Source organism: Heterocephalus glaber, unplaced genomic scaffold, assembly GCF_053883595.1.
Source record: "Heterocephalus glaber isolate CG9 unplaced genomic scaffold, H.glaber_assembly_v1.0 deba00000809, whole genome shotgun sequence".
Taxonomy (NCBI): Eukaryota; Metazoa; Chordata; class Mammalia; order Rodentia; family Bathyergidae; genus Heterocephalus; species Heterocephalus glaber.
Window position 1 is genome coordinate 2,534,183 of NW_028258163.1, and position 22,602 is coordinate 2,556,784.

At 49.9% G+C, this 22,602-nt stretch overlaps 2 protein-coding genes across 37 annotated transcripts in view; one reads left to right on the forward strand and one right to left on the reverse strand.

Moving 5' to 3' along the window:
- Znf106 (zinc finger protein 106) overlaps positions 1-5,540 on the forward strand; it is a 79,057-nt gene extending 73,517 nt beyond the window's left edge. For 8 of the 10 annotated variants that reach the window (XM_087207354.1, XM_087207362.1, XM_087207357.1 and 5 more), the window contains 2 exons: positions 1,041-1,187; positions 1,677-5,540. In XM_087207354.1, the coding sequence (XP_087063480.1) occupies positions 1,041-1,187; positions 1,677-1,733 (204 nt within the window). In that variant the 3' untranslated portion in view covers positions 1,734-5,540. The remainder of the gene's footprint in view (positions 1-1,040; positions 1,188-1,676) is intronic. The other 2 variants (XM_087207360.1, XM_087207361.1) reach the window with 2 other exon arrangements.
- A 446-nt stretch (positions 5,541-5,986) lies between these two features.
- Positions 5,987-22,602, reverse strand: part of Capn3 (calpain 3) — a 38,532-nt gene continuing 21,916 nt past the window's right edge. Inside the window, exons 5-25 of one of the 27 annotated variants that reach the window (XR_015449747.1) lie at positions 22,095-22,263; positions 21,134-21,277; positions 19,665-19,748; positions 18,611-18,696; positions 17,965-18,042; positions 17,143-17,303; positions 15,496-15,665; positions 15,236-15,295; positions 14,524-14,732; positions 13,594-13,630; positions 11,579-11,596; positions 10,904-10,985; positions 9,539-9,652; positions 8,593-8,670; positions 8,245-8,302; positions 8,102-8,166; positions 7,628-7,696; positions 7,460-7,538; positions 7,216-7,332; positions 6,888-6,946; positions 5,987-6,541 (exon numbers count right to left, since the gene is read on the reverse strand). Coding sequence is in view for 19 of the 27 variants with exons in the window: in XM_021241866.2 (XP_021097525.2) it covers positions 6,515-6,541; positions 6,888-6,946; positions 7,216-7,332; positions 7,460-7,538; positions 7,628-7,696; positions 8,102-8,166; positions 8,245-8,302; positions 8,593-8,670; positions 9,539-9,652; positions 11,579-11,596; positions 13,594-13,630; positions 14,524-14,732; positions 15,236-15,295; positions 15,496-15,665; positions 17,143-17,303; positions 17,965-18,042; positions 18,611-18,696; positions 19,665-19,748; positions 21,134-21,277; positions 22,095-22,263 (1,882 nt within the window). In the remaining 8 variants the exon portion in view is untranslated. Of the gene's footprint in view, positions 6,542-6,887; positions 6,947-7,215; positions 7,333-7,459; positions 7,539-7,627; positions 7,739-8,037; positions 8,167-8,244; positions 8,303-8,592; positions 8,671-8,814; positions 9,653-9,757; positions 10,986-11,578; positions 11,597-13,593; positions 13,631-14,523; positions 14,757-15,149; positions 15,296-15,495; positions 15,679-17,142; positions 17,304-17,964; positions 18,043-18,610; positions 18,697-19,664; positions 19,749-21,133; positions 21,278-22,094; positions 22,264-22,602 lie in introns of those variants that run through there. The other 26 variants (XR_015449748.1, XR_015449744.1, XR_015449750.1 and 23 more) reach the window with 26 other exon arrangements.

Below are 22,602 nucleotides of genomic sequence, written 5' to 3' on the forward strand. Positions count from 1 at the left end.
ACTCAAAAAAAAAAAAAAAAAATCAGTTTGAGTATAGCAGTGACCAAAGAAAAGTTCATGGCGCTGAGTTTCTTTTCCCCAGTCCTAACCTCCTTTGCAGCATTGATGGAATGAACATGACACTCAATTTTTAAATTTGATTTTAGGTTTCTCCACAGCCTAATTACTTTTCAGCTTTTTAATATTGTCTTTACTTTTTAGTATTATCAATGAAGGCAAACAAAATGTAGCACAACAAGATCTAGAGCAGTGGAGAAAATACCTTTTGATTTCAAATGTAGCGGATGCAATTCTCTAACAGGAAAAACTGAAATTTGCATTATTTTTAGAAAAAAACAAAACAACAAAAAAGAAATAAACATGTTAGAATTACAATATTTATCACAAGCCTCTAAGGAAAAAGCCAAGACAGAGTGCTTATGCTTTCTGACTAATATGTGAAACCGAGTCATATTTATAATTAAAGTTTAAATTAAATTTAGAAAAGGGTGATCATAAGATTCAAGTGATAAAGACAGTGAGAGAATTCAGGCTTCCAAGGCTAGCAGTTTCTACAACAAACATTTCCACAAGTGTAGTTTTCTTTATCAGATATTTTTGTTTTCAAGTTTATAAGTAAATAGTTCTCAGAATTGTTAAATAGTATTATAGGAAAGCCGTTTGCCTTTTACAATAAATAGCCTAGGATAGAAATTTAAATTTTATCATGGCAAGATAAATACAGTTTAAACTGAATTTATGGTAATTCATCTATTAATATTTGTTATCCTTTTCCTTATCTAACAAGTGTAATGGCTTCCCAAAACACCAGTGTGCCAAGTGGCTTCAGTCTTTGCAAGGTCCTCACTATATTGATAATTAATTTGATTTCCTCTGGTTTTGTTATATACTGTAGCCAAGAATGAAGGAAGGAGTGGAGCTTTCACAGTCTTTATGGGATAAGAGCAAGGGATATCCTGATCACCTGTCTACTGTGCTCTTCGTTGTGTTTGTTTTTTCTGCACCCTTTCATCTAGTCCCCTTGTTCTCCTTCTTCACAGTGGCATGGTTGCTCTCTGATATTTGGTGTTGTAGATCACTTGAAACAACACTTGCTGACTGACCATACTAATCCAAACTTTCAGACTCTGAAGTGTCGCTGGAAGAACTGTGATGCTTTTTTCACAGCTAGGAAAGGATCCAAGCAGGTACATCAGTGGCGCTCGTGGTTAATCTGGGCTTTGGCAGCCCGCTCAGGGCAGAGGCCAGAAGATCTGGTGCTTTATTAGAGTATTCAGAATTACAGTAAATAGGGCCCAGACATTTTTTGTTTTATTATTCAGAGACTCAGGGGATTTTTCAGTGAAGAAGAGCCTGGGGAGAGCGTTTTCAGATGTTTCAGTCCAGTAGCTGATTGCAGTGCTTTGTTCTAAGAACTCATCTTTTTTTTTTTTTGGTACCGGGGATCGAACTCGGGACCTTGCACTTGCGCAGCAGGTGGCGAAACCACTGAGCTAAATCCCCGGCCCTCTAAGAACTCATCTTGAGCATAGTTCCATGTAAATGAGTGGAGTGCTGGCCCCTGACTGCCTTTATGTACAGATGCTGAGTAGAATAGACCTGTCCGGCTTTTCGCGGCTTGGCTTTCTCCTTCCTTACCACCAGCTTGTCTCATGGCCCTTTTCCCTTTTTCCTAGGATGCTGCAGGACACATTGAACGACATGCTGAAGATGAGAGCAAAATTCATTCATGAAGTTTTTTGCCTCCCATGTTGGGAAGTCATTAGTTGAACTATTCTCATATCAGCCCCTCACACAGGCCACTGTCTTCCCTCCCCTCTGGGAAGTAGGGCAGGAGAAAGTGGTTACTGGCCAGGCTGACCACTAGCATATCTGGGCAGCTCTATGGGATGGTGGGGCACACCTCAAGATCTTGCAGTAGTATTTAAGCAGCCAATTCAGGCAGCCTTTAAGGAACTATACAGCAGACATAGGGAGATTTATGTTCCCAGCATTCTCCAAACGTTCACTAAAGATCTGGATCTTAATTGGTTCCCCAGTTTGGCACTAGTCATTTGTGTATTTAATTGATTTGTTTTTTATTTAATTTATGTTCTTAATGATGGCTTGAACCTGTAGTCAGGTTTTTAAGTACAAGTTTGTTCAAATGCTAAATTTGCAAGATCAGTTTTAATTTCTCTAGTTATTATAACTGGGTATTTAAATTGGAAGCAGATCGTTTCCTTTTTTAACAATTATGTACAGTGTGTTTCACTGTTTCCTGCTTTGCCAAAGGACAGAGCTGGCTTTAAATGCTAAAGGACATAACAGATTTTTGATAAGCAGCTAGAGTGGCTGCTCAGCCCACTATGTATTTTAGGAATTCAGAAAACGAGTCCCAGAGTGGTGATTCCTAACCGACAGCATTTCCTGGTGAGGATCTCTGTTCAGTGTGAGGTGGTGCACAGCCCATCTCCTGCCTTGCAGCTTTGCTGCTAGACCTGGGTGCTCGTGCTGCAGCATTGCCTTTTGTCAGGCGGTTTGAACTGAGGTGCACCTTTATGCCCCTGTCTGGGCTCTGGAAAGCCTCTTGTGGTTCTCAGCCTTTTGGTTGGCTCCACTGTCCACCCCGTCTCTCCCTCTGTCTGGCTGTGCCTAGACCAGGGCAGCCATCAAGTGTCCTCCAGACTCACAGGGTGCTCTCCACCCATCTGCAGCCCCCACGATGAGAGAATTAGAATAAAGCATTTGGATACAGTTTTTAGGGCCTCCAGTAGGCTTCCTGGAGACTCATTTCTGAAGCCAGTGTCTTTGCCTTCACTTCCCCACTAGCTGGAAGAGGAGAGTGGGATATGGTGGCGGGAAAGGCTCTGTCTGTCCATTGTAAATACCCAAGTCGACAAAACCTGAGGGCACTGCTGTGGTTTTGGATTCTCTGGACTTATTAGTGAAGCTATACAAGTGTCACTTTCTAAGCTTTTTGTTTCTGGAGTCTCACAACTCAGATTTCTTCGAGATAAAGAAAGATAAAGATTTCTTCAGGTAAAGAAGAGCCCATGCCACATTCTCAGCTGCATGGCGTGACACCTGCTGTTTTCTCAGGTTGCAGGGTATCTGGGTTATTCTTCCCTGCCCGTGCACACACCTGTGCTTGCCTTCCTTCAGGCTCTAGGGCAGTGACTTCCCCCTCGGGTTCCTAGACAGGCTGCAGGAGCCCTTCAAGCCCTGAAGGTATACACAAGATGATGTTTGTTCTCTTTTCCAGAAAAGGCTCCAGTGGTTCTTACTGGAGCCAGAACTAATTTAGGAGCTACCACTAGATAATGGCTGGCTGGCCTCAAAACTGTTAATTCTGTCCTTGTGAGTGGGACACCTCTTTTGTTAACCACACTATTTGGATTTGTGGGTTGCTAAAGAGAGAACAGAGTTCGTGGAGATAAAGTGTAATCATGCAGTTTCTGTTTGAGATTAACTGTCTTTTCCCACCTCTCATCCATGTATTCTGTAAGGGTGACCAGAGAAGTCACGCTGTTCTGTGGGGTTGGGAATAGTGATTTCCCAGGAAAGTCCTTTTGGATTCATTGCTAACCCTGGCATTTTTCTCTGGGATGCACTGACACTACATTTCCACACACGCAGGGCAGTGTGTTCAGGGAGCCTGAGCCAGGGAGAGCGTGGTGCCTTTGTACAGCAGAAAAGGGGAATGTGAGGTGTCAGTCGAGGGAACGTCTGTGAGTGTTATAGGCTGATGCAGTCAGTAAGAACTGAACTGTGATTGGGTTCCACTCGGTAGAATCGTGTGCATGTATCTGCCTCTGTGTGCATGTGTGAGGTCCTCTCTGTGTGTCTATCCTTGTGGACACCTATATTTGATATCTTTATCTCACAGAGTTATCTTTGAAGCAGTGGCAGTGATATATTCCTTCCAAGGACACGTGGAATTCTTTTTAATACCGGTTGTTCAAAATGAACTGTTCTAGCCCTCTGTTGAGAAATAAAGAAACCATAAGTATCTTGGATGCTTATGGCTGTGCTGCTCCCTTCAGTGGTGCTACTCTGGCTGCCATTTAGTCCCTCGTGGTGTCACTACTGTCATGCCCTCTCTTCCCTGCACAGAAGAGCTATGGCTCGGGTATCTGTGCTGACTGCTGTGTAGCAGCTTCATGAAGGAAAGAAACTGTTCAGTGACTGACAAAAACTGGCACAATGGAGGCCATTTTTTAGAATTTTTTGGTTTGTGCTTGTTTTAATATCTCAAAACCAAGAAAACCCTAAAATCCTCTTGTGTGTGTGTGTGTGTGTGTGCTAGTGTTTTATTGGCTTTTTGTTCTGGTAAAATAGCAGTTCAAGTTTTACAAAAAAGTTTTTAATTAGGTTCAAAATATATTTTGGCGTACTCTTTCTTCTACTCAGCTATAAGACAAATACAGTGCACAGAAGAAGAGTAAAGAATTATCTCTACCTGCTGTTACTTGAGTTTGGGAGGGAGTCATTTCTTACTACTCCTCTTGCTTTTGTGGGGAAAAGTTTTCTCCCTCAGAAGAGTTAGCGGTTGAATGTTTAGCTCATGCCCTACGTATAATTTATAGACACAACAATTGCTTCTTTTTTTTTTTGGTACCGGGGATCGAACTCAGGACCTTGCGCTTGGGAGGCAGGCGGCGGAACCACTGAGCTAAATCCCCGGCCCACGACAATTGCTTTTTAAGTATTTGCCTAACAAAGGTTTTGTTTTATCAGGTTTTTTTAAGGTAGATTATAGAGTAGACAACTGTAGTGATAAGGTAGGTGGCTGATTTGGTGGGAGTAGGTGTACACTTAGGATGGCTGGTATATTTTAGGGAATGGAATTCATTGGAGAGAAGGTTGAAGTGTATTGTGATGTGGAACTTGAATAGCACATATTCTCTGGTTTGCTCTAATAAGTTCAATTTCCATACACTGACATATACATTTTGTTGTCACTTGAAAGAGAGCTCCTAGGATTGTTATGAAAGTCATGCCTGTCACATTTATAAGATTGCGGTTTCTTCCCTGCACTTAGTCTTTAGGACCCTCCAGGTTTAAAAGTAGTAGACAGACAGGAAAGAAGTTGCTGTGGAGGAGTTCCACATGTGAGTGGATTGCAAACCTCATGTAAACCAAAACCCTGCTTATCGACAGTAACCTCTGCCTTCACCTCCAGCCTCAGATATGCAGCCCTGCCTGGTCACATGGTCACTGAAGTTTCCCAAATTTGCTCTGAATTCGAGGCGGTAGCCTAAATAAATTGGAGCCAGAGGGGGTCAGGAGGAAAAACTGTTGAAGATCTTTCTTCCGTCAAAGAGAAATGCATACCCTAGAGCTGCTCCAACACCCTGGGTTTCTGATTTTTTTAAACATTGAATATGGTTAAGAAGAAGAATGAAATTAGATGACACTTGACTAAAAAAAATGTTTATAAGCAAATAGCCTAGCCTTCTTACATTTTGGTATAAAGTTGTGAACTTCATAACTTTGTAAAGCAAGATATAAAGCAAATACAAGAGGAAAATAAAGTACTTTTACTAATTGACTGTTTACTTATGTGATCTTGGCTGCATTTTCATTTGGTGCTCTTTTCCATGTTGGCATGAAGAATATGAAAGAAACACAAGATGCTTATAGATGGGCTGCAGACCGAGGTCCAGACGAGCTTGACAGCAGGTTGGTCGGCAGAGGGGCCCAGAGTCACAGTGGCATCGCCACTCCACTGCCCCCCACACCCTCCAGTTACAGCCACCCATTTATTCTCTGCACCAGCAGCTATTCCCCTTCTTCCTCCTGTATCTTGGAAAGAATCCGAGTGATTGCTGTGCTCAGAAAATAACAATGGGCATGTTTTAAGAGGGGCTTGGGCTTGTTTTTGTCTGTGAACTTGTATTTTATTCTGGATTTAGGACTTTCTGCAGGTGATAGGTGACTGTTGACTGTTGGCTGAGGTTGTGCTGTGTGTGTTGTCTAAATGTGAGAAAAAAGAAAACAGTGGAACCAGCCATTCACATGCCTTTATTTAGATCAACTTTTTCAGAATGCAGCCAAACTTGAGAGTCAGAAATCCAAAGTATCCAGCTCTAACCACCAACTTAGTGTAGCCCAGAGCAGGCCACCCTGAAATAGGCAGGTCCAGGTAGAAATGTGCTGACTCCTGCAGTGGGGAGGCAGAGGATGAGTGCCACTCCTGCACAGGTAAGTACCCAGCCCTGGCACATGCTTCTACCAACAGCCCAGGGCGAGCCCAGCCTGCCCAGAGTCAGCAGGCCTCGAACAAGGCCGCACCTCCCTGAGGCAGACATTGGCCTTCGTGAGGCAAAGGGACACAGTTGTTCTCCCAAGGGTCAGGCTGGCCATGATAGATGAAGACCATGTCATGCAAAGTGGAGGAAAAACAAGACCAAGGAGCTTCCTGGAGGCCTTGTGGGGTTCAGCTACTGTGTCCTTCAAGGCCCAGTGGCTCCAGCCATCCTGGGTGGGACTGTCTCCTGAGAGGTCCTGTGTGATCTTGGGTGAGCCAGGTTCAGGCATACATGGTGAGCTGCAGCCACTGAAAGGGAGGTGCCAAGGTCAGAGGAGATGAGAAGCAGCTGCAGGGACCTTATGGGATGGAATATTTTTAAAGGACCAGTGGTTTGTTGCAGACTTTCCCCTGTATCTTTCCCAGGAAGGTACCTGTTTTCCAACATAGTTTTGGGAGCTGAGGCCCCTGTGGAGCCCTCACCTGTTCCTGTCTGTGAGCCATGCTCCCTGCCAGGCTTTCTTCTCTGGCCCTTCCTGTCCCATGCCTCCCCCAGCGTTTGGAAGGGAGAAGCATACAGTGGGGCATGTCAGCCTCGATTCCTCCACCTTGAATTGAATTGCATGGTGCAGGGAAAGTGTCCATTATGTTTTACCTCTAGAACGCTGAGTTTGATGATACCATCTCCATCCTTGTCAAATGCATTAAAAGCTCCTGTGGGAAAGAACGCACAGGCCAGGGCTGGGGATTTAGCTCAGTGGTTCCGCTGCCTGCCTCGCAAGTGCAAGGTCTGGAGTTTGATCCCCGGTACCAAACGAAACGAATGCATAGGCCAGAGGCCAGTTTCAGATTCTCCCGCCCCTGGCGCTGGCACTTTTCCTCCAGGGACTGTCTGCAGGCAGCAGCATCAGGAACCCTCTGTGGGCAGGTAGGTGGATGTCCCTACTGTTGCACTGGTCCCTGGGGAGGGGGTGGCCACTTACGGAACATGCCCTCCAGCCTGACGAAGCAGCAGATGAAGCTGTCGAAATCTATGTTCATGTGTCTGTCTGCGTACCGCATGGTGATGATGTTGTAGAGCTGGCTGTTGAGGTGGAAGCCTGTGGAGGGGTCAGAAAAGGAAAAAGGGGAGTTGGATTCTGTTTCCCTGCCCCTTGGCCACCCTGGGAAACAATCCTCTCCTTTCTCTAGAAGGGTCCTAGCAGCCTGCCCCGTCCCTCCCACTACCTGCATCGTTCACTGCATTGCGCATCTCGTGGCTGTTGATGGTGCCGGATTGGTCTGTGTCATAGTGTTTGAAGATTTTCTGGCAGTAGAGAATTAGAGGACAGATCACACGCTGAATCCCTGAGTCAGCCCCCACCTTCAGTTCCACACTGCACTGTCTCATCCCACCTGCCATGCCTTGATCTTCTTCCAGAGATGATGGAACTCTTGCAGGTTCAGCCTCCCAGAGCCATCTGTCTGAGGAGGGAGGTCAGGTCTACAGGCACATAGCAAGGTCCCCTGGACAGGGAGGGGGCCCATAGGAAGCCTCTGCTTGGCCTTCCTGCCCACTGTCCTGTCCTCTTCCTTAACCCTCCACTCCACTCCTACTAGCTCAGAAACTCATGGGATCTGTCCCTAAGGACTCCTCTGGCTTGGAAGAATTCCAGGCTGAACCTCAGGCCAGAGGTAAGAGCTGGAGATGGGCCAGGTACAATTCATGTCCTTCCCTTCTGCCCCTTCAGACTGGCATCTGGTGTTCTGAGTCGGGATCTATTTCCTTGGACACAAATTTGAGCCTTCTGGCCGAATGCACACACCGGCTGTGTCCCGGGGCCCAGTAGGGAGAGGCTAGAGAGTGGGGAGGCCACGCAGGAAGGATACATCCATGAGGGCAATCATGCTGCGGCAGGACTCCAGCGTGAACCCTTGTGTCTTCAGATCCTTGTCTGGGGGATGGAGAAGAGTGAGGGCTGCTGTCGGGGGGCCACCTGCCTGCCCCCCACCCCTTGATTCGAGTCACTCACGTTTGTTCACAACCGCGTTGAGGACGTTCTTGAGTTCATCTGCACAGATCTCCATGTCCTTGGAAGGAAGAGAGACTCGTGTTCACAGGAGAGCAGCTGGGAGCAGAGGCTCTGCAGGGCAAGCCCAGCTGCCCTTGTTCGTGACATCCCATCGGTGCCGTTCTGGAAGGGGAGCTAGGCTTTTCTGAGGAAGGCAGAGGCCAAGGTACTGCAGCCTCAGCTGTCCGGCCTGCAGCAGGCAGTCACAACCACCCAGCAGACATGTCAGTCCAGAGCCCCAGGACGTGGGGATTTTGTGCTGTGCAGGACAGAAGTAAGCTGTGGGACCCTAGGGTTGGAGGTACTTACGTCACCTGCTATCTGCTTGAAAATGTCGTGGAATCGGTGCTCCTCCTCGCTTTCCTGGTCAGTGTTGCCAGGCCGTGGCTGTGGAAGTACAAAGGAAAATGGGTTCACAGGAATCGGGGATAAATGAGTTGGGAGGAGAGCACCTGGGAAGATGCCAGGGTGCTGGAAGCAGCTGTAGGTGGCCTCAGGAGCCAGTGGTGAGCTGCCTGATGCTCTCTGCATCTGGCCTGGTAGGCCGCAGTGGCTCTTCACACCTCTCCAGCCCTGGTGTCTCCCACGTGAGCCACACTGACATGCACACGTCACCCCTCAGTCCTCCTCAGCTGGAGCCTTCACCCTTGAACCTGGCTTTGGTCCCGCAGGCCAAAGGGGGCTGAGCGTTCTGATTCCTCTAGCACCTGGGTCATCACGGCCAAGTTCTTGAGGATCCCCTCCCACTCCGCTGAGGGGCACCCCAGGTCAGAGGACCCCGGCCTCACATTCTCGAGGCTGTGTATGACCACGCCTTCCCACTCCAATAGGACACCTTCCCCTGAGTTCTGGGGGACCCCATTTCTGATGTCAGCCCCTCTTTGCTGCCACTGTTCTTTTCCGCCTCCAGTCAAGAGCTCGAGGACTGAAGCCAGTTGTGCAGCCTTAGCTCTCTCCAGCTGTTCCCTCAGCTCTGCAGCCACCGTCTCTCGCAGTCCTGGCTGGCCGAGCTCCACTGAGGAGGCCCAACCTGGCCTTTCAGAGCTAGGACCAGATTGGGGTGGCCACCAACCCTCCAGATATGCACCCAAGCAGCAGCCCGAGTGTGGGGCACTTACAAGACAAAGGGTCAGTGAGGCCGATCCAAACCCTGTGGATTAGAGACTCCCTGGCAACCCTCCGCCTCCATATGCCCAGGAGCACAGGCGAATCCTGGTGCACAGTGCTACCCCACTCATGCTGTGTGCTCAGAAACCTGTGGAGATTTCTCTCGTTTATCGGGGCTTGCTTTGTCTTTGCCCTCCTCTGACTCCTGGTCCACACCCAGCTCTCTGTTGCTGTTTGCTCTGTCTGAAACGAAGATGATGGGCTGGAGAGAGGAGGGAGGTGGGGAGGGGCAGGAAGGAAGCAAGGGTTATAGGCTGAGCAGCACACAGAGGCCCTGCCCCTGACAGCTCTGTGTAATGAGAGGAAAACCTCACTTCGGGCTCCATCTGGGATTGGTAAAGGTGCCAAGCCTCTCCAGGCCTTAGCTCTCTCTTTTCATACCCACCCTAGCTGTGCTCAGTTACAAGAGTGCCACTAGGTAGCACATCCAGAAATGCCGAGACTGCTAAAAGCAGAGCGATCTTGGGCTGTGGTTTTAAAATCGTCCATAGCCTTTTTTTTCAGATGGAAATAATTCCAAATTAAGTTTCCCCCCAAGTCCAGCGTAAATAAAGCCATTACAAACATAGCTGCTCGGTTTGAGGCCAGCAGAGCTCTTTGCCCTCGGTACCCACATCACCATGCCGGCAGCCAAGGAATCTAGGGACACAGAGTGAGGCAGAAAAGACTGATGAGTGGCAGGATCCATATGCGGGCACAGCACTGACCAGCCCTGCCTCAGAGGGAAAATGTCTTCACTAGCCTCAGTTGCTCAGCCATTAATGAGGACGATAAAGCTTGCTTTTTCCTCCTGATAGGGCTCTGGTGGGGATCAAATGAGGTGCTGAATGTAAAACTGTACTGAAAACACATTCAAGGTGCGACAGAAATATAAGGGATATTTTCAAGATATGCTCATGCAAGAGGAAGAGGAAAAGGGGTTGGAGATGTTATGCCAGCTGAGGGGGCTGTGCACCCTATAGCAGGAGGAAGGCTGCAGTTTGGAGGCTGCTATGCAGAGAACCATGGGGCAAGCAGAGTCCCAGAGCAGAGTAAGGGGGGCCCCAGTCTTTCCATGCTGCTTGTTGAGGCCAGGTCAGGACGGAAGGCCTATGAAAACAGCTCCCAGCAGGCCCCCAAAGCTCTTGCTCTGCCTTCTAAGCAAAGGTTTCACCCAAGTAACGGGAGCTTGTGAGGTCACTGTCTGAGCGGGGGTACGCACCAGTGGACATGGCGTAGGCATGGAGCATCCCTGCCGAGGACTTATCTGGGCCAAGTATAGGGCTGGACGATAACACAGGTCTAAGAGAAGTGGGGGCAGTTCCAGTCCCCCCACTGATTAATTGTGTGCATTTGGGTAAGTCACTCACTTCTTAGGAAGGTCCCCTCTGAATCTGTGCCCTTGCCTGTAAGAGGGAATAATAACAGCACCTACCCTGTAGATGCTGGTATAACTTCAAAAAAAGGTCACCACCTGCACAGTGCTTGGCGAGGGCTGGCTTTCGTCTGGAGCAGCACCCATCCTGGGAGAAGCCCTGTGACGAGTCTTCGGGCATCTCCATAAAAACAAGCACCAAACCCTGTCTGATGTCTGGCGCTGGGCCAGGCTACAATCTGGAGCCAGAGCCTGGCTCTGGTGCTGACTGCCTTGCCCTTGGGCAGGTGAGTCAGTTTGTACCTTTCCTTCTTTCCTTTTTTTTTTTTTTTTTGGTACCGGGGATCGAACTTAGGTCCTTGCACCTGCAAGGCAGGTGCCAGAACCACTGAGCTAAATCCCCGGCCCCCTTTTCTTCTTTCTGAAAATGAGGATCAATAATGGAGCCAATCTCCTTGGGTTCTTTTTTTTTTATTGGTACCGGGGATTGAACTCGGGACCTTGTGCTTCCAAAGCAGGCAGTGGAACCACTGAGCTAAATCCCCAGCTCTCCTGGGGTTCTTGTGAGGAGGGAGGATCGAGTTAACCCAGGGAGAGCACCTGGGAGCATGCTCAGCATGGTATCCTCATCCTTGTGAACTGTCATCATCACACAGAGCCAGCTCCAGCAGGGACTTGGCAAAGGAGAGGAGGAAGGCAAGTCTGGTGCATGCATGCACACATACACATGGGTACACACATGCACCCTCTACCCACTCATCCTATTACACCCACCTTGGGTTTTTTCTTTTTCTGGATGAGAAAAGAAAACAAAAAATGAAGAATAAGTGAAACTGAGTTCCCAGAATGGCCAGTGGCTTTAGGATTTCCTGTGTCCTGATCCTTAGCTTGGGGTGAGCCTTCAGGGTCCAGATACCTGGGTTACTTGGAGCTGAAAAGGGGCATGGAGGGTGAAGGAAAAGGAGAGTTCTTCCTTCTCCCTCCCTTATGACCAGAGACTGGCTGTTGCTATGGGTTTAATAACCCATTGTTATTGCATTCGGTCAAGGAAAGAGACTCTGGCTAATTTTTAAAAATAGTTACTAAAACACCAAAAATGGGGCCAGGCGTGGTGGTGCATGCCTATAATCCCACACTCAGGAGGATCACTGAGAGTTTGAGGCCAGCCTAGGCTACATAGTTCAAAGCCGGCCTGAACTACATAGTGAGACCCAGGCTCAAAAAACCAAAACAAACAAAACCAAAACCAACCAACCAAACAAACAAACATCAAAAATGAGACTCATTCAGACTGGCCTGAAAATGAGTTTGACTTATAGACTATTAAAAGAAAAATTGTTAGCAAACATTTTTAAAAAAGGAGACTTAAGATGGAAACTGAAGTTTGGGGCTCCTTCTGTAAAATTAGAAGCCACTGTTGCAACAGTCAGCTGAGCTGGGGGCATCACCACCCTCCACCCTCCAGATTCCACCAGTGGTTGCCACTCCTGCTGTTCCTCCTGCACTGAAGCCGAGAGTCACTGGAGAACAGTGGATGAAGACAGCAGCACAGGGACACCAATGCCCCTACACCTGCCCAACTGCCAGTTAGGGACATGCTGGCTCTCATTAGATTTCAGGTGTGCAGCTCCTGATGAATCCTATACACTGATCCAAGGGAGGAACAGAGCCCAGTGCATGTGACACTGAAACCAAATATCTGCCCTTGCTCCGAAGGCCTCCAGAGATCTGTCACTGGCATGGGGTCAGGATGCCACCACCGGAAGTCAGTTCAGTGGGACATTTGTCCTCCTGTTGGCTCAGGTCACATGCACTGTTTACTAACCAGACCCCAAAGCCAAGGAGACACATGATTCCTCAGTACAGAGACCCCAGGCACCACTTCTGCCCCGCTGACCCTGGGCTGCTCAGCCCCAGACTGGCCCCAGCACGGAGTGGACTCGATCTGGACATGAGTTCCAGCCCCACCTGGACTTACCACCCCTATGAATGCAAGTCATGTACCCGTATTGAGTCTCTGCCCTTGCTCAAAAGGCAGGGAGATAACGTCTCAGAAAACAATCTTGAAAGGATCCAGTAAGATAACACATGGAGGAACTAACTTGCAAGTTGTAAAATGGTTAATAACTTCTATCCGAGAGTCCACACTGTGCCAGACATTTCACACAGTTTTAGTGACTTCACATGTACACGGAGGGGCAGTAATTCATGTCTTGCTGCCGGGTGGCTCTGAACCATAGGTGGCACATGCATGACTATCCCATTGGGTGGTACAAGCCCCCTGATGGAACAGTCATGTACGTACTACCAGTGGCTCAAGCTGGTGGGCATATGTTAAACTGCACAAAGCACTGCCAGGCCTATTATTCCCACTCTGCGGAGTAGAAAACTGAGTCAGAGGGTCACATAACCCTTCCAGGCTTCCAGCTGATGGAAGGCTCTGACACCGGGTACCTTTTCTGTGCATGAGAAATCCAGTTATCCAACCTCATACTCCAATGTTAGCTGCTGTTCTTGTCTTCATCCCTTCCTATGACCTTGTTCCCTTCTTCTAATTGTTCAAACTGCTTCTCCTCTCTCCATAGTCCCCGTCCCTGAACTGACTAAGCAGCCTGAAGACCTTAAGACCTATTGCTTCTGGCCACACTGAACAGAAGCTGCAGTGACATGAAGTGACTATCCCACACGCCCCGACTCCTGCCTCCCTCTGCCCGTACCTGCTCCTCACCCCACCCCCAGTCAGTTCCCTGCAGGGTTTGCAAAGTGACCCTCTGGACCTTTGCACTCACCACAGGTCGATCCACAGAGATTGTATTTTCAACTTCCCTGTGAAAAACACAAATGTGGGTGTCTCAGTGTCACCAGGAGCAAGCAGGAGACACACAGGATTCTTCAGGTCGCGTGGTTTTCTGGTGCCCAAATTGGGGCTGACCTTTGGAAAAACCCTGCGACTAAGCCTTCACCCGGGCACCGGCTCCATGTGGGCAGCACCCCCAACAATCAAGCCCAGGCCCTGACAGCTACCCAGGGACCCGGCACTGCTTCTGGACACAGGGATCGCAGTGGCAGGGCCTATTGGGACATCCATGATGCCCAAGGCTAGGGTGTGGACTTGCTGGCTTCCCTTGCCACACTAACCTACAATTTTAATCACACCTACCTGTGTGGAACTATATGCCTTCCCTGTTTTATTTTAACTTTTCATCCCTTCTTCAAATCAAGCATACTATACTTTTTTCCTATTATCTCACTCCAGATCAGCGATGGTGAACATTTCAGAGACAAGTATCCAAAGTGCAACCCAGAACCCACTTATTTCTCACAAAGTGCCAACACTGCAATTAAACCTGCATACCAAGCTTTAGAAAAAATAACTCCTGCATTAACATCTTCTGTCTTAAAAGAAAAACAACATGCATGCCATAGATTCAGCACCACTGCTCTGAGTGTTAAGCTGCATGAGGCAGAGATCTCTTTCTGTCTGACTTCTCTATCCCTAGTGCCTAGAAGAGTGCCTGGGACACAGAAGATGCCCGGTCAATATCTGGGGGATGAATGGAGCAATGACAGGGAGAAGTGCAGTGGAGGGGAAGAGCTGCAGACTTGGCAGCGGGTCCCAGGAAGCTGACGGAGACCACTCCAGCTTCTTCCTGCCTCCAGTCTCTAGAAGGGCTCATGCAAGCTTCTGGGGACCGGTGGGGAAGCCAGGCTGGACTCACTCTGAGAGATTCCTCTTCTCAGAGAAGACACGGAGGATGAACTCCCCTTCCTGGTGGGGCTCGTAGGTGGAGGGCACGATGACGTACTCGCTGGGAGGCAGGCGGAAGCGCTGGGACACCTCTCGCATGTTGATGTAGGTTTTGCTCCTGGCCCTGGAGGCGTTGTACAGGAAGAAGTCCTTCTGCAGGTGCTGCTTGTTCCCGTGCATCTGGGGACAGAGGTGCCCGTGGGCCTGAAGCCCGGCGGGATTGTCCTGTCCTGCTCACAGCCTCTCCCAGGGGGCCCTCCTCAAACTCCGGGCACCCACTTCACAGTGTGAGCCACCCACTTCCAGGCCAAAGGTCTCAACTAGCTCAGTGTCCCTGGGGCTCCCTATCTCCCTGCCTCTGCCTTTCTGCCAAGATTCAGAAGTGGAGGTCCAGTTCACCAGGACAGCGCTGGTCCCTCCACAGCCCTCAGGATGGAAGGGCCTCAAGGCCGGGTTCTGAGGGAGGTGATTCCTCCGTCCCAGAGAGGGCAGCCCCTCAGAGCTCGAGTTTGGGAGTGTGTGTGAAGGGGCTTGCGTGACAGGCAGTGTCGGTGGGAGGATGAAAGTGCACATCGCGCCCCAGTCTTGCCCACAAACCCCACAGGAAGCTCCTCACAAGCCACAGACAGACTCAGGACCCCAGTGAATGCCGCACATAACCGCTGTTGCTGCCACTGCCGTACCTCTTTGGGAACCTTGAAGAGAAACAGAAGAAGCAGCCACAGATTTGAACAAAGACAGTGCTGGCAAAAGGCAAGAGCAGCAATTGCAGGATGATACAGACTCTCATCCTCGCTGTGCCTGCCCTACCAGCCCAGCCTCCCTCTACTGTACCCGGGGAATTTTCTGCTTGTTAACAGACGTAAGTGAGCCTGGTGGCAGCAGCTCTGGGGAAGCTCCCAAGCCCTCCTCTCCTGCACCAGAGCTGGCTGGGCCCACACACCTCATAGATGGCAAAACCAATGGTGAAGAGGTTGGCGCCCAGCTTCCGATCCTTCCGCCGGTTCTTCTGCATCAGTGCCACCAGGAAGCTGCAGATGACCTCAGAGTCATCAGGGTCATCATCCTCCTCCAGGAGCTTCAGGCGGTACTGTGGGTTGGTCCAGAAAGTGTCTGTGCCCCCCCCAGAAAGGAAATGAAAATTCAGATCTCCCTTGTGCAGAAAGGGCAGGAAGGAAATGCGAGAGAACTCATTCATCTCTGTCCCCCATAGGATGGTAGGGGTCAGTCTGATGGATTAATACCCAGAGGACTGCTGCGTCTGTGAGGGAGTCTGCAGGAGAGTGGCTTGTGAATTGGTGGACCAAAGGGGAAGATCCACTGAGCAGGGTTCACATAGAACAAAAGGCAAGAAAAGGATTTCCCCTCTTGGTGTGGTGTAGCCTGGACTACATAGAGAGACCCATGTCCCCCCTCTCTCCTGGAGCTGGGACACTCTTCTGCCATTGGACATCAGAACTCCAGGATTTCTGGCCTTTGGACTACAAGACCCCCAAACTCCCACGTGTGCTGGTGTCCCAGGATCCCCAGCTTGCCCATGGCTTGTCTTGGGGCTCACACAGGATTATGTGAGCCAATTCCCCTACTGAATCCCCTCTGTTCACCCATCCTATTGGTTTTGCCTTTCTGGTGAGCCCCAACTAATACTAGGTGCTCAATAAATGCTTATGGAAAAAATGAGTCAGGTATTTGCCCAATGATTCGGGGAGTGGAGCCTCTACCTTATGCAGATGGAGCTGTGTGGATTGGATGCGTAGGTCTCTTTCCTTCTCTGAACTTTCATTCTAGCCTTTACTAACAGCTTTACTTTCCTCATCTGCCCTCAAAATGCTGTGGGTCCTTGGGATCAGGTCTTAAGTCTCTTCTGCTCGCCGCCACCTGCCCTGGCTCCCCAGGCAATCCTGCTAACTCCGAACTTGATTGAATTCACCTCTGCATACTGACTGCACCTGAGGCACATACCCCAGCTCAGTCTCTGCTGACCTCCTCCCTCTCCCATCCTGTCTTCACTTTCTTCCTCGAAAACTTACTGAGTCCGTATCATGTAACCAAACACTTTCCTAATATGTGCATCTAACCCTATATTAAAAACCTCCACCTGGGTATCTCAAACTTTCCACCTCCCAAACTAAATTTCTCTTCCTACACCCCCCTCCACCCCGCAACTAACCTCATCGAAAACAAATGCCACAGCAGTTTTATTTCCCACAGTTCTCATCTTGCAATACTGGTACCACCTGTGTGGCCCCTACGCCGAGAGTCTTGGGGTCATTCTTCATTCTCCCCACACAGCCCAGCCTCCTGTCTCCCAGGTCTGCTCTCAGCTGCTCTGACCTGAGTGACTCCTCCAGCACTGTCTTCAACAGGAGCAACCGGCAAGATACTGTTCTGACAGTTTCCCGCTTTGACGTTTTTACCAGTTCCCTGTTGCATACTTCCCAGCATGGCGGCTTTCTTCTCAGTAAGACGGGAGGATTTAATGAGACAGTGGCTGTCTGGAGCTTCGCAGAGACTCCGAGCATGACTGAGAATGTTATCCTACCCGGGGCTCTGGCTGCTTAGGCCCTGCCCCCCTAAGAGCGTCTCCCACCTGGGAAGTTTCGGCAGCCTCCGGCAGAGCACCCCCTCACCCAGCGGCCCTCGTTCACTGACACCGTCCACGTCTGCAGCTTGTCGGACTCCAGGGCATCAGCAGTCAGGTTGCAGATCTCCAGCTTTGTGAAGTGGGAGATGAAGTCGTCATACGACATCCTGAGGGCGAAGGAGAGAACCACAGGGGAGCAGATGAGCAGGGGCTGGGGGAGAGCAGACCCCAGGGTTGACATGCCCATAAATGAGCTCAGACAAGGATGGCCAAGGTCCCAGCAGACCTTGCCCTTCCTATGTAGTAGATACCATCAGTTCTAATGTGTCTACCCTGAACTATCATCCAGGCTTCCAGTAATGACACAAACTTGTCCTTGATGGGACAGCTCAACAGAAATTCAGTTCTCCAAAAAGTTGGAAGAGCAATCATTTGGGAAAAACTGTCAAGTGAGTGATTTTACTTAAGGGTGACAAGCAGCACAAATGGATGGATCTCAAGAGTCCTGAAAGAAGTTGCCTTTAATCTGAGACCAGAAGGCTGCACAGGGAGGGTCTAAGCGAGGCTGAGGGCAGCTTTGGGAGATCAGAGTGTCCTAGGCCTCAGAAGGGAGCTGTATTAGGCCAGGCAGCAAGTGGCCAGAACAAGAGCTGCCCCATGCTGGTCTGGGCCTCCTGCGACCTAACACACTCAGCTCTGGCTGGAGGAGAACAGCCCAGATCTCCTGAAACTGGATTCTGATGGCCTCAGGCTAGGGACTGATGGGGGAGACCTTCCCTCCCTGCCACATCCCACACCCTTCTGGGTTCTTCTGGATCTGGGGCTCACCAGAACTCTCCATCCTCAGTGACCTGGTGCTGCAGACGGGCCTTTTCATCTTTGTCCACAAAGCTCCAGTCCTTCCAGCTGATGGGGAAACAGGGGAGTCATGGAAGGAGCAAGAAGAGAAGGCTGTATTGGGGTGGGGTAGAAGCTATCTGAGAAATATAGCATCGAAGAAACAGCTCATCTCTCAACTGTAGGTCACGTGAGCCACCAAAATGTTGATCTGACCTGTGACCCTCAGTGGAAACCTTCCAATTGCTTCCTGCCAGGCCTTCTAATGCACTGAAGCCTCTGGTATAGTACTTTCAGTGACAAGCAGTGCATTTCTTTCAAAGGGCCTGTGTGCCTTTGTATGGGGACAGTGAAGAAGAAATCTCAGAACCAGCTAGCACTTTCCAAAAATGGTGGCATCTACTCATAACAGCCTGCACTGTAAGTGCTGACATCGATATCGTTCCCACTTTACAGGTGAGGCAAAGAGATGCCCAAGACTGCTAGTGCCTGGGTCTTGGACTGAGCTCTCTGGGGTCCTTCCTTTCCAGCCAATGACTGTGAGGGCCCTGGCTCCCCACAGCTGCACCCTTCCGCCTGCGGGTCACTGGTTCTGAGTGTGGCTGTGGAGCAGTCTGCCCTTCCTCCCTGCCTGTACCTGTCACTCCAGGGGCCGCTCCACTCCACCTGGCCCCAGGGGTTCCGTAGCCGCACCAGCTTCACTCTCTGGCCTTTGAACAGGGCCTGGGTCGGAAGGAAAAGCTTTCAGGCCCTGATCCATCTGCCCAGGGGGCTCTTGTCTCACCAGAGCTGGAGGGCTGGGTTAGGGGAGCTGTCCTGCCTGGTGGCCCAGGAGACAATCAGAGCTGGGATGGCCGGTGAAGGGTCACAACTAAGGACTGAGTCAGAAGGGGTCTGGCTGTCACCCGCTGTCTTCTAAGAGGTGATTTTCCTGGAGAACTTGCCAGTCACTGTGAGCTTTGGGGGAGGAAGGAGGGAAGGCCGATACACCAGGAGCTGTTGGCGCATCTGGTATCTGCGTGAATTTTTAAAAAGGCCTCAATTGGCTGAGGAGCCACAGACAAAGGCCCCTCTAGATGAGCCAATTAGAAAAGGTGCCCCAGCCCAGGGATTTAGCTCAGTGGCTCCGTGCCTGTCTCGAAAGTGCAAGGTCCTGAGTTCGATCCCTGGTACCAAAAAAAAAAAAAAAAGTAAAAGTGGCCCTTCCCTTCCCTTCAGTATGTGACAATGGGTTGACATCTTTTCTGCCTACCCCCTTGTTCAGGGCACAACCTCCCCAACTGTGTGCCACAGTCAGCCAAGATTCCTGTCTCTGACACGCGCCAGGGAAGCCCATTGTCCCAGAAGGACAACACATTGTAACTGTGTGAACCGGAAACCACAGAGCACATGAGAACACAGAAGACCCCATTTGTAGAACAAAAGTGACATTTATATATATTCCTTGGAAATGTTGGGGAAATTGCTATTTTTTGCCCTAAAAGCAAAGATAAAGTGAGCACCTCCTGTGGCAAAGGCCATCTCTAGCAGGTCCCATGGTCCCCCACGCTCAAGCACCGTGCCTGGACCTCAAGCAGAATCCCCAGATTTGCAGCAAGCTCCATGGTCCATGAAGGGTGCAGACAACTAAGTCCTGACTCTTGGAAGCCAACCCAAGTGGTCCCTATGCACCCCCAGGGCCCCAGGCTCACCTCCTCCAGTCCAGTGACAGAATAGGCATGACCTTTGACCAGCCCACAGGCCATTCTTGTCTCATACTGAACGGGAACAATCGTCTGTGGAGCAACAACCAGACAGCAGGTCAGGAGCTGGGGAGCAAAGGTTCTGCTGCATGGCGACCAAGTTCCTACGGGTTCATTTTCTGGGTTCTGTGAAGACAAGCCCTGCTCTGCTCCCTGAAAGAGTACCTCATGATCAGCAGCAGATTCTCGCTGGCCCTTCAAGAGCATCAAGAAGATGCAGCTCAGACCAGCTGGCCACTGGGAAGGGTCTGTCTGGATGCACAGGCAGAACCTGGGGTGTGAGGCAAGTGACAAGCTTCCCTTGGGGTCCTTCACAGGAGGCAGGGAGATGGCAGGGCTTCCTAGACCTGAGCCTGTCAGTCACATCCCTCACCTCTTGCACACCACTGAGAACATGATGTTCAAGAAATCAAAAGTTTCAGCACCCAGGGTGGGAATTCCCAGGGGACCCTGCTCAGACATGACTGAGATTAAGAGAGAAGGGGTGGCTCTTGCACAAGCAGAAATGCCCATGTTGCAGGCACAAGGCACCCTGGGCAGAAGGGTAGTGGTCACCAGAGCTCACTGAGGGCTAAACAGGCTGTTCAGGGGTTTGGTAGCAGCCTAGTAACACAGCAGCTCCAAGGAGGACTTCCCGGAGCCACATGAGACTTTGGAATTCTTGGAGCCTTTTTCAGGGTGACAGGCATAGGTGGGCCAGGGCTTTTGGCCTCTCAGGTGCTTCTAGATCTCAGTCCTTATGACACAGACCGTGCTGAGCAGAAAGGGATGAGCAGGGCACATGCTCAGCCTCACTTCCACACTTGGGGAGCTGCTCGAAATGACTCTTGACATCACATCGGAGTATCATTCAACTAGGAATTCTACTGCTAGGAATCTGTCCTAGGCCATCACCACGGACATCCACAAACATGTGTCTATTGCAATGTTCATTATAGGGAAAAAAAAGGGAAAAAACCTTTACATTTCCAACAATAGAGTATCGGGTAAGTAAATTACAACATATCTGCATGTTAGAATATTGTGCAGCTACTAAAAATGAGAATATTTATTAGCATAGTAAGAATATAAACTAACTGAAAAAATGCACAGAAGTACATACAATACAACAAGGTTTTTAAAATAAAAAAATATGTTAAGTGTGTGACACGGAAAGTCCTGGAAGGATACTTGTCAAATGTTAAGAGTGATTATCTTAGTGGGGGATAATATAGGTTAAATTTTCCTCTGTGTTTTTCTGAATGGCTCAGTCTTTGGTGAACTGCAATGCATGACTTCTAAAAGTACTGGACCATCTTCAAAGGGAGCCTTTGCTTTCTCCAACTGGAAGCATGCACCAGGGGAGGGAATTCTAAGCGGTGTGCAGCTTGAGGGGCAGCGGACACCTCAGGGGAGGTCCCGACAGTTGAGGTACACACCCGCGATGGTCTGTCATCTGAGCCTCGGGGGATGAGGTCTGAGTCCCTGAGCAGCAAGTTATCCATGTTCCTCACCATCCGCTTAATCAACTCCCCCATGTTCAGGCCAGAAGGAGAGGTTCCATAGGTCATGTTCGTGCCATCCTGAGGCCCCACAGGGAGGTTGAGGAAAACCCAGGAGATGGAGAGAGAGCAAAGGAAGGCGGAGAAGGGAAGGAGAGAGAAAGAAGGGAAGGGGAAGAAAAAGGAAAAGAGAAGTTAATAGAACATGAATGGAGAAAAGATGGAGAAAAGAGATACAGGAAGAAAATGTTCATCCATGGCATTTTGGCTAACTAACCTTCCCCGGCTTTTTGTCCATGGGGAGTGTTGGGAGAGAAAAGGGAAGGAATGAGCTTGGTTCCTTCCTCTCACTTGGAAATCACCAAGATGACTGATGTACATGGAGGAGGGAGATGCATCTCTGTACACTGAGGTGGCCCAGTGTCCACGCCCTGCCTAGACCTCGCCCTTGGTTCCCATCTCCCTCTGCCTGGCTGTGTTGCTGAGTGCAGACTGCATTCTGAACTTCTGTTCAACACAAAGCCTGTGTCCCAGGCAGGCCATGGGCCCAAAGCTCAATGACTGGGCACCTTTTTTAGGGAAATGGGGGGCTCAGCTCCGTAGCTAAGTATGTGGCTGGCTTTTGGGGACACACTTGGACCAGGAAACCCAGACAAGAGAGGGCCCCTCTGACATAGCCCTTGGGATCCATGTCCACCTAAATTCCAAGGCTGGAATGTCCTTGCCCAATCACTTTACTGGAAATCCCCAGGAACAACTCTCTTGAAAAACTCCCATTTTTCAAAGTCAAAATCAGTTCTTCCTTCTTAAAACAAAATATTCACCCTGTCCCAGAAGACTGTGCTGCCATTAACTGAGAGAATGGCTCCTCCATCCTGTGGGCCCACCCTCGACTTACATCGATGGAGCAGCCCATGAGGGAGCCTCTCTCGATGGCTTTCCTCATGATCCTGTACATGTCTCGGGGAGCATCCTTGATCTCGAAGTACTCCGTCACCCCTCCGGTGAAGTCCTCCATGGCCTCAGTGGTGTTCCCACCTTTCAAGGCTTCATAGGAACCGTGGAGCCTTGGAGAAAGGATGAAGATGAACGTGGGGTCACAGCGCTCCAGGAAAGACGCCCAGGTACTACGGCTCCAGAGCTCAGCTCAGGCCCTGCGACATCCTCTCATCAATTCCCAGTCATGTGAACTAATAGAGACAGACGCTTACTGTGATTCCTCTTCCTCCCCATGGCAGAGCTGAGCTCGAGGCCAAGTGACCCACCCAAGGCCACAGAGGCAATGGAGCCCAGCTATCCCACTTCCTGAGAGCCGTTTTGGCTGGGATGGAGCTTCTCAGTCAAGAGATGACAACATGGCTTTATGCTTAATAAAGCTCATGAGTTTGAGCTAAGCAAGATCATGG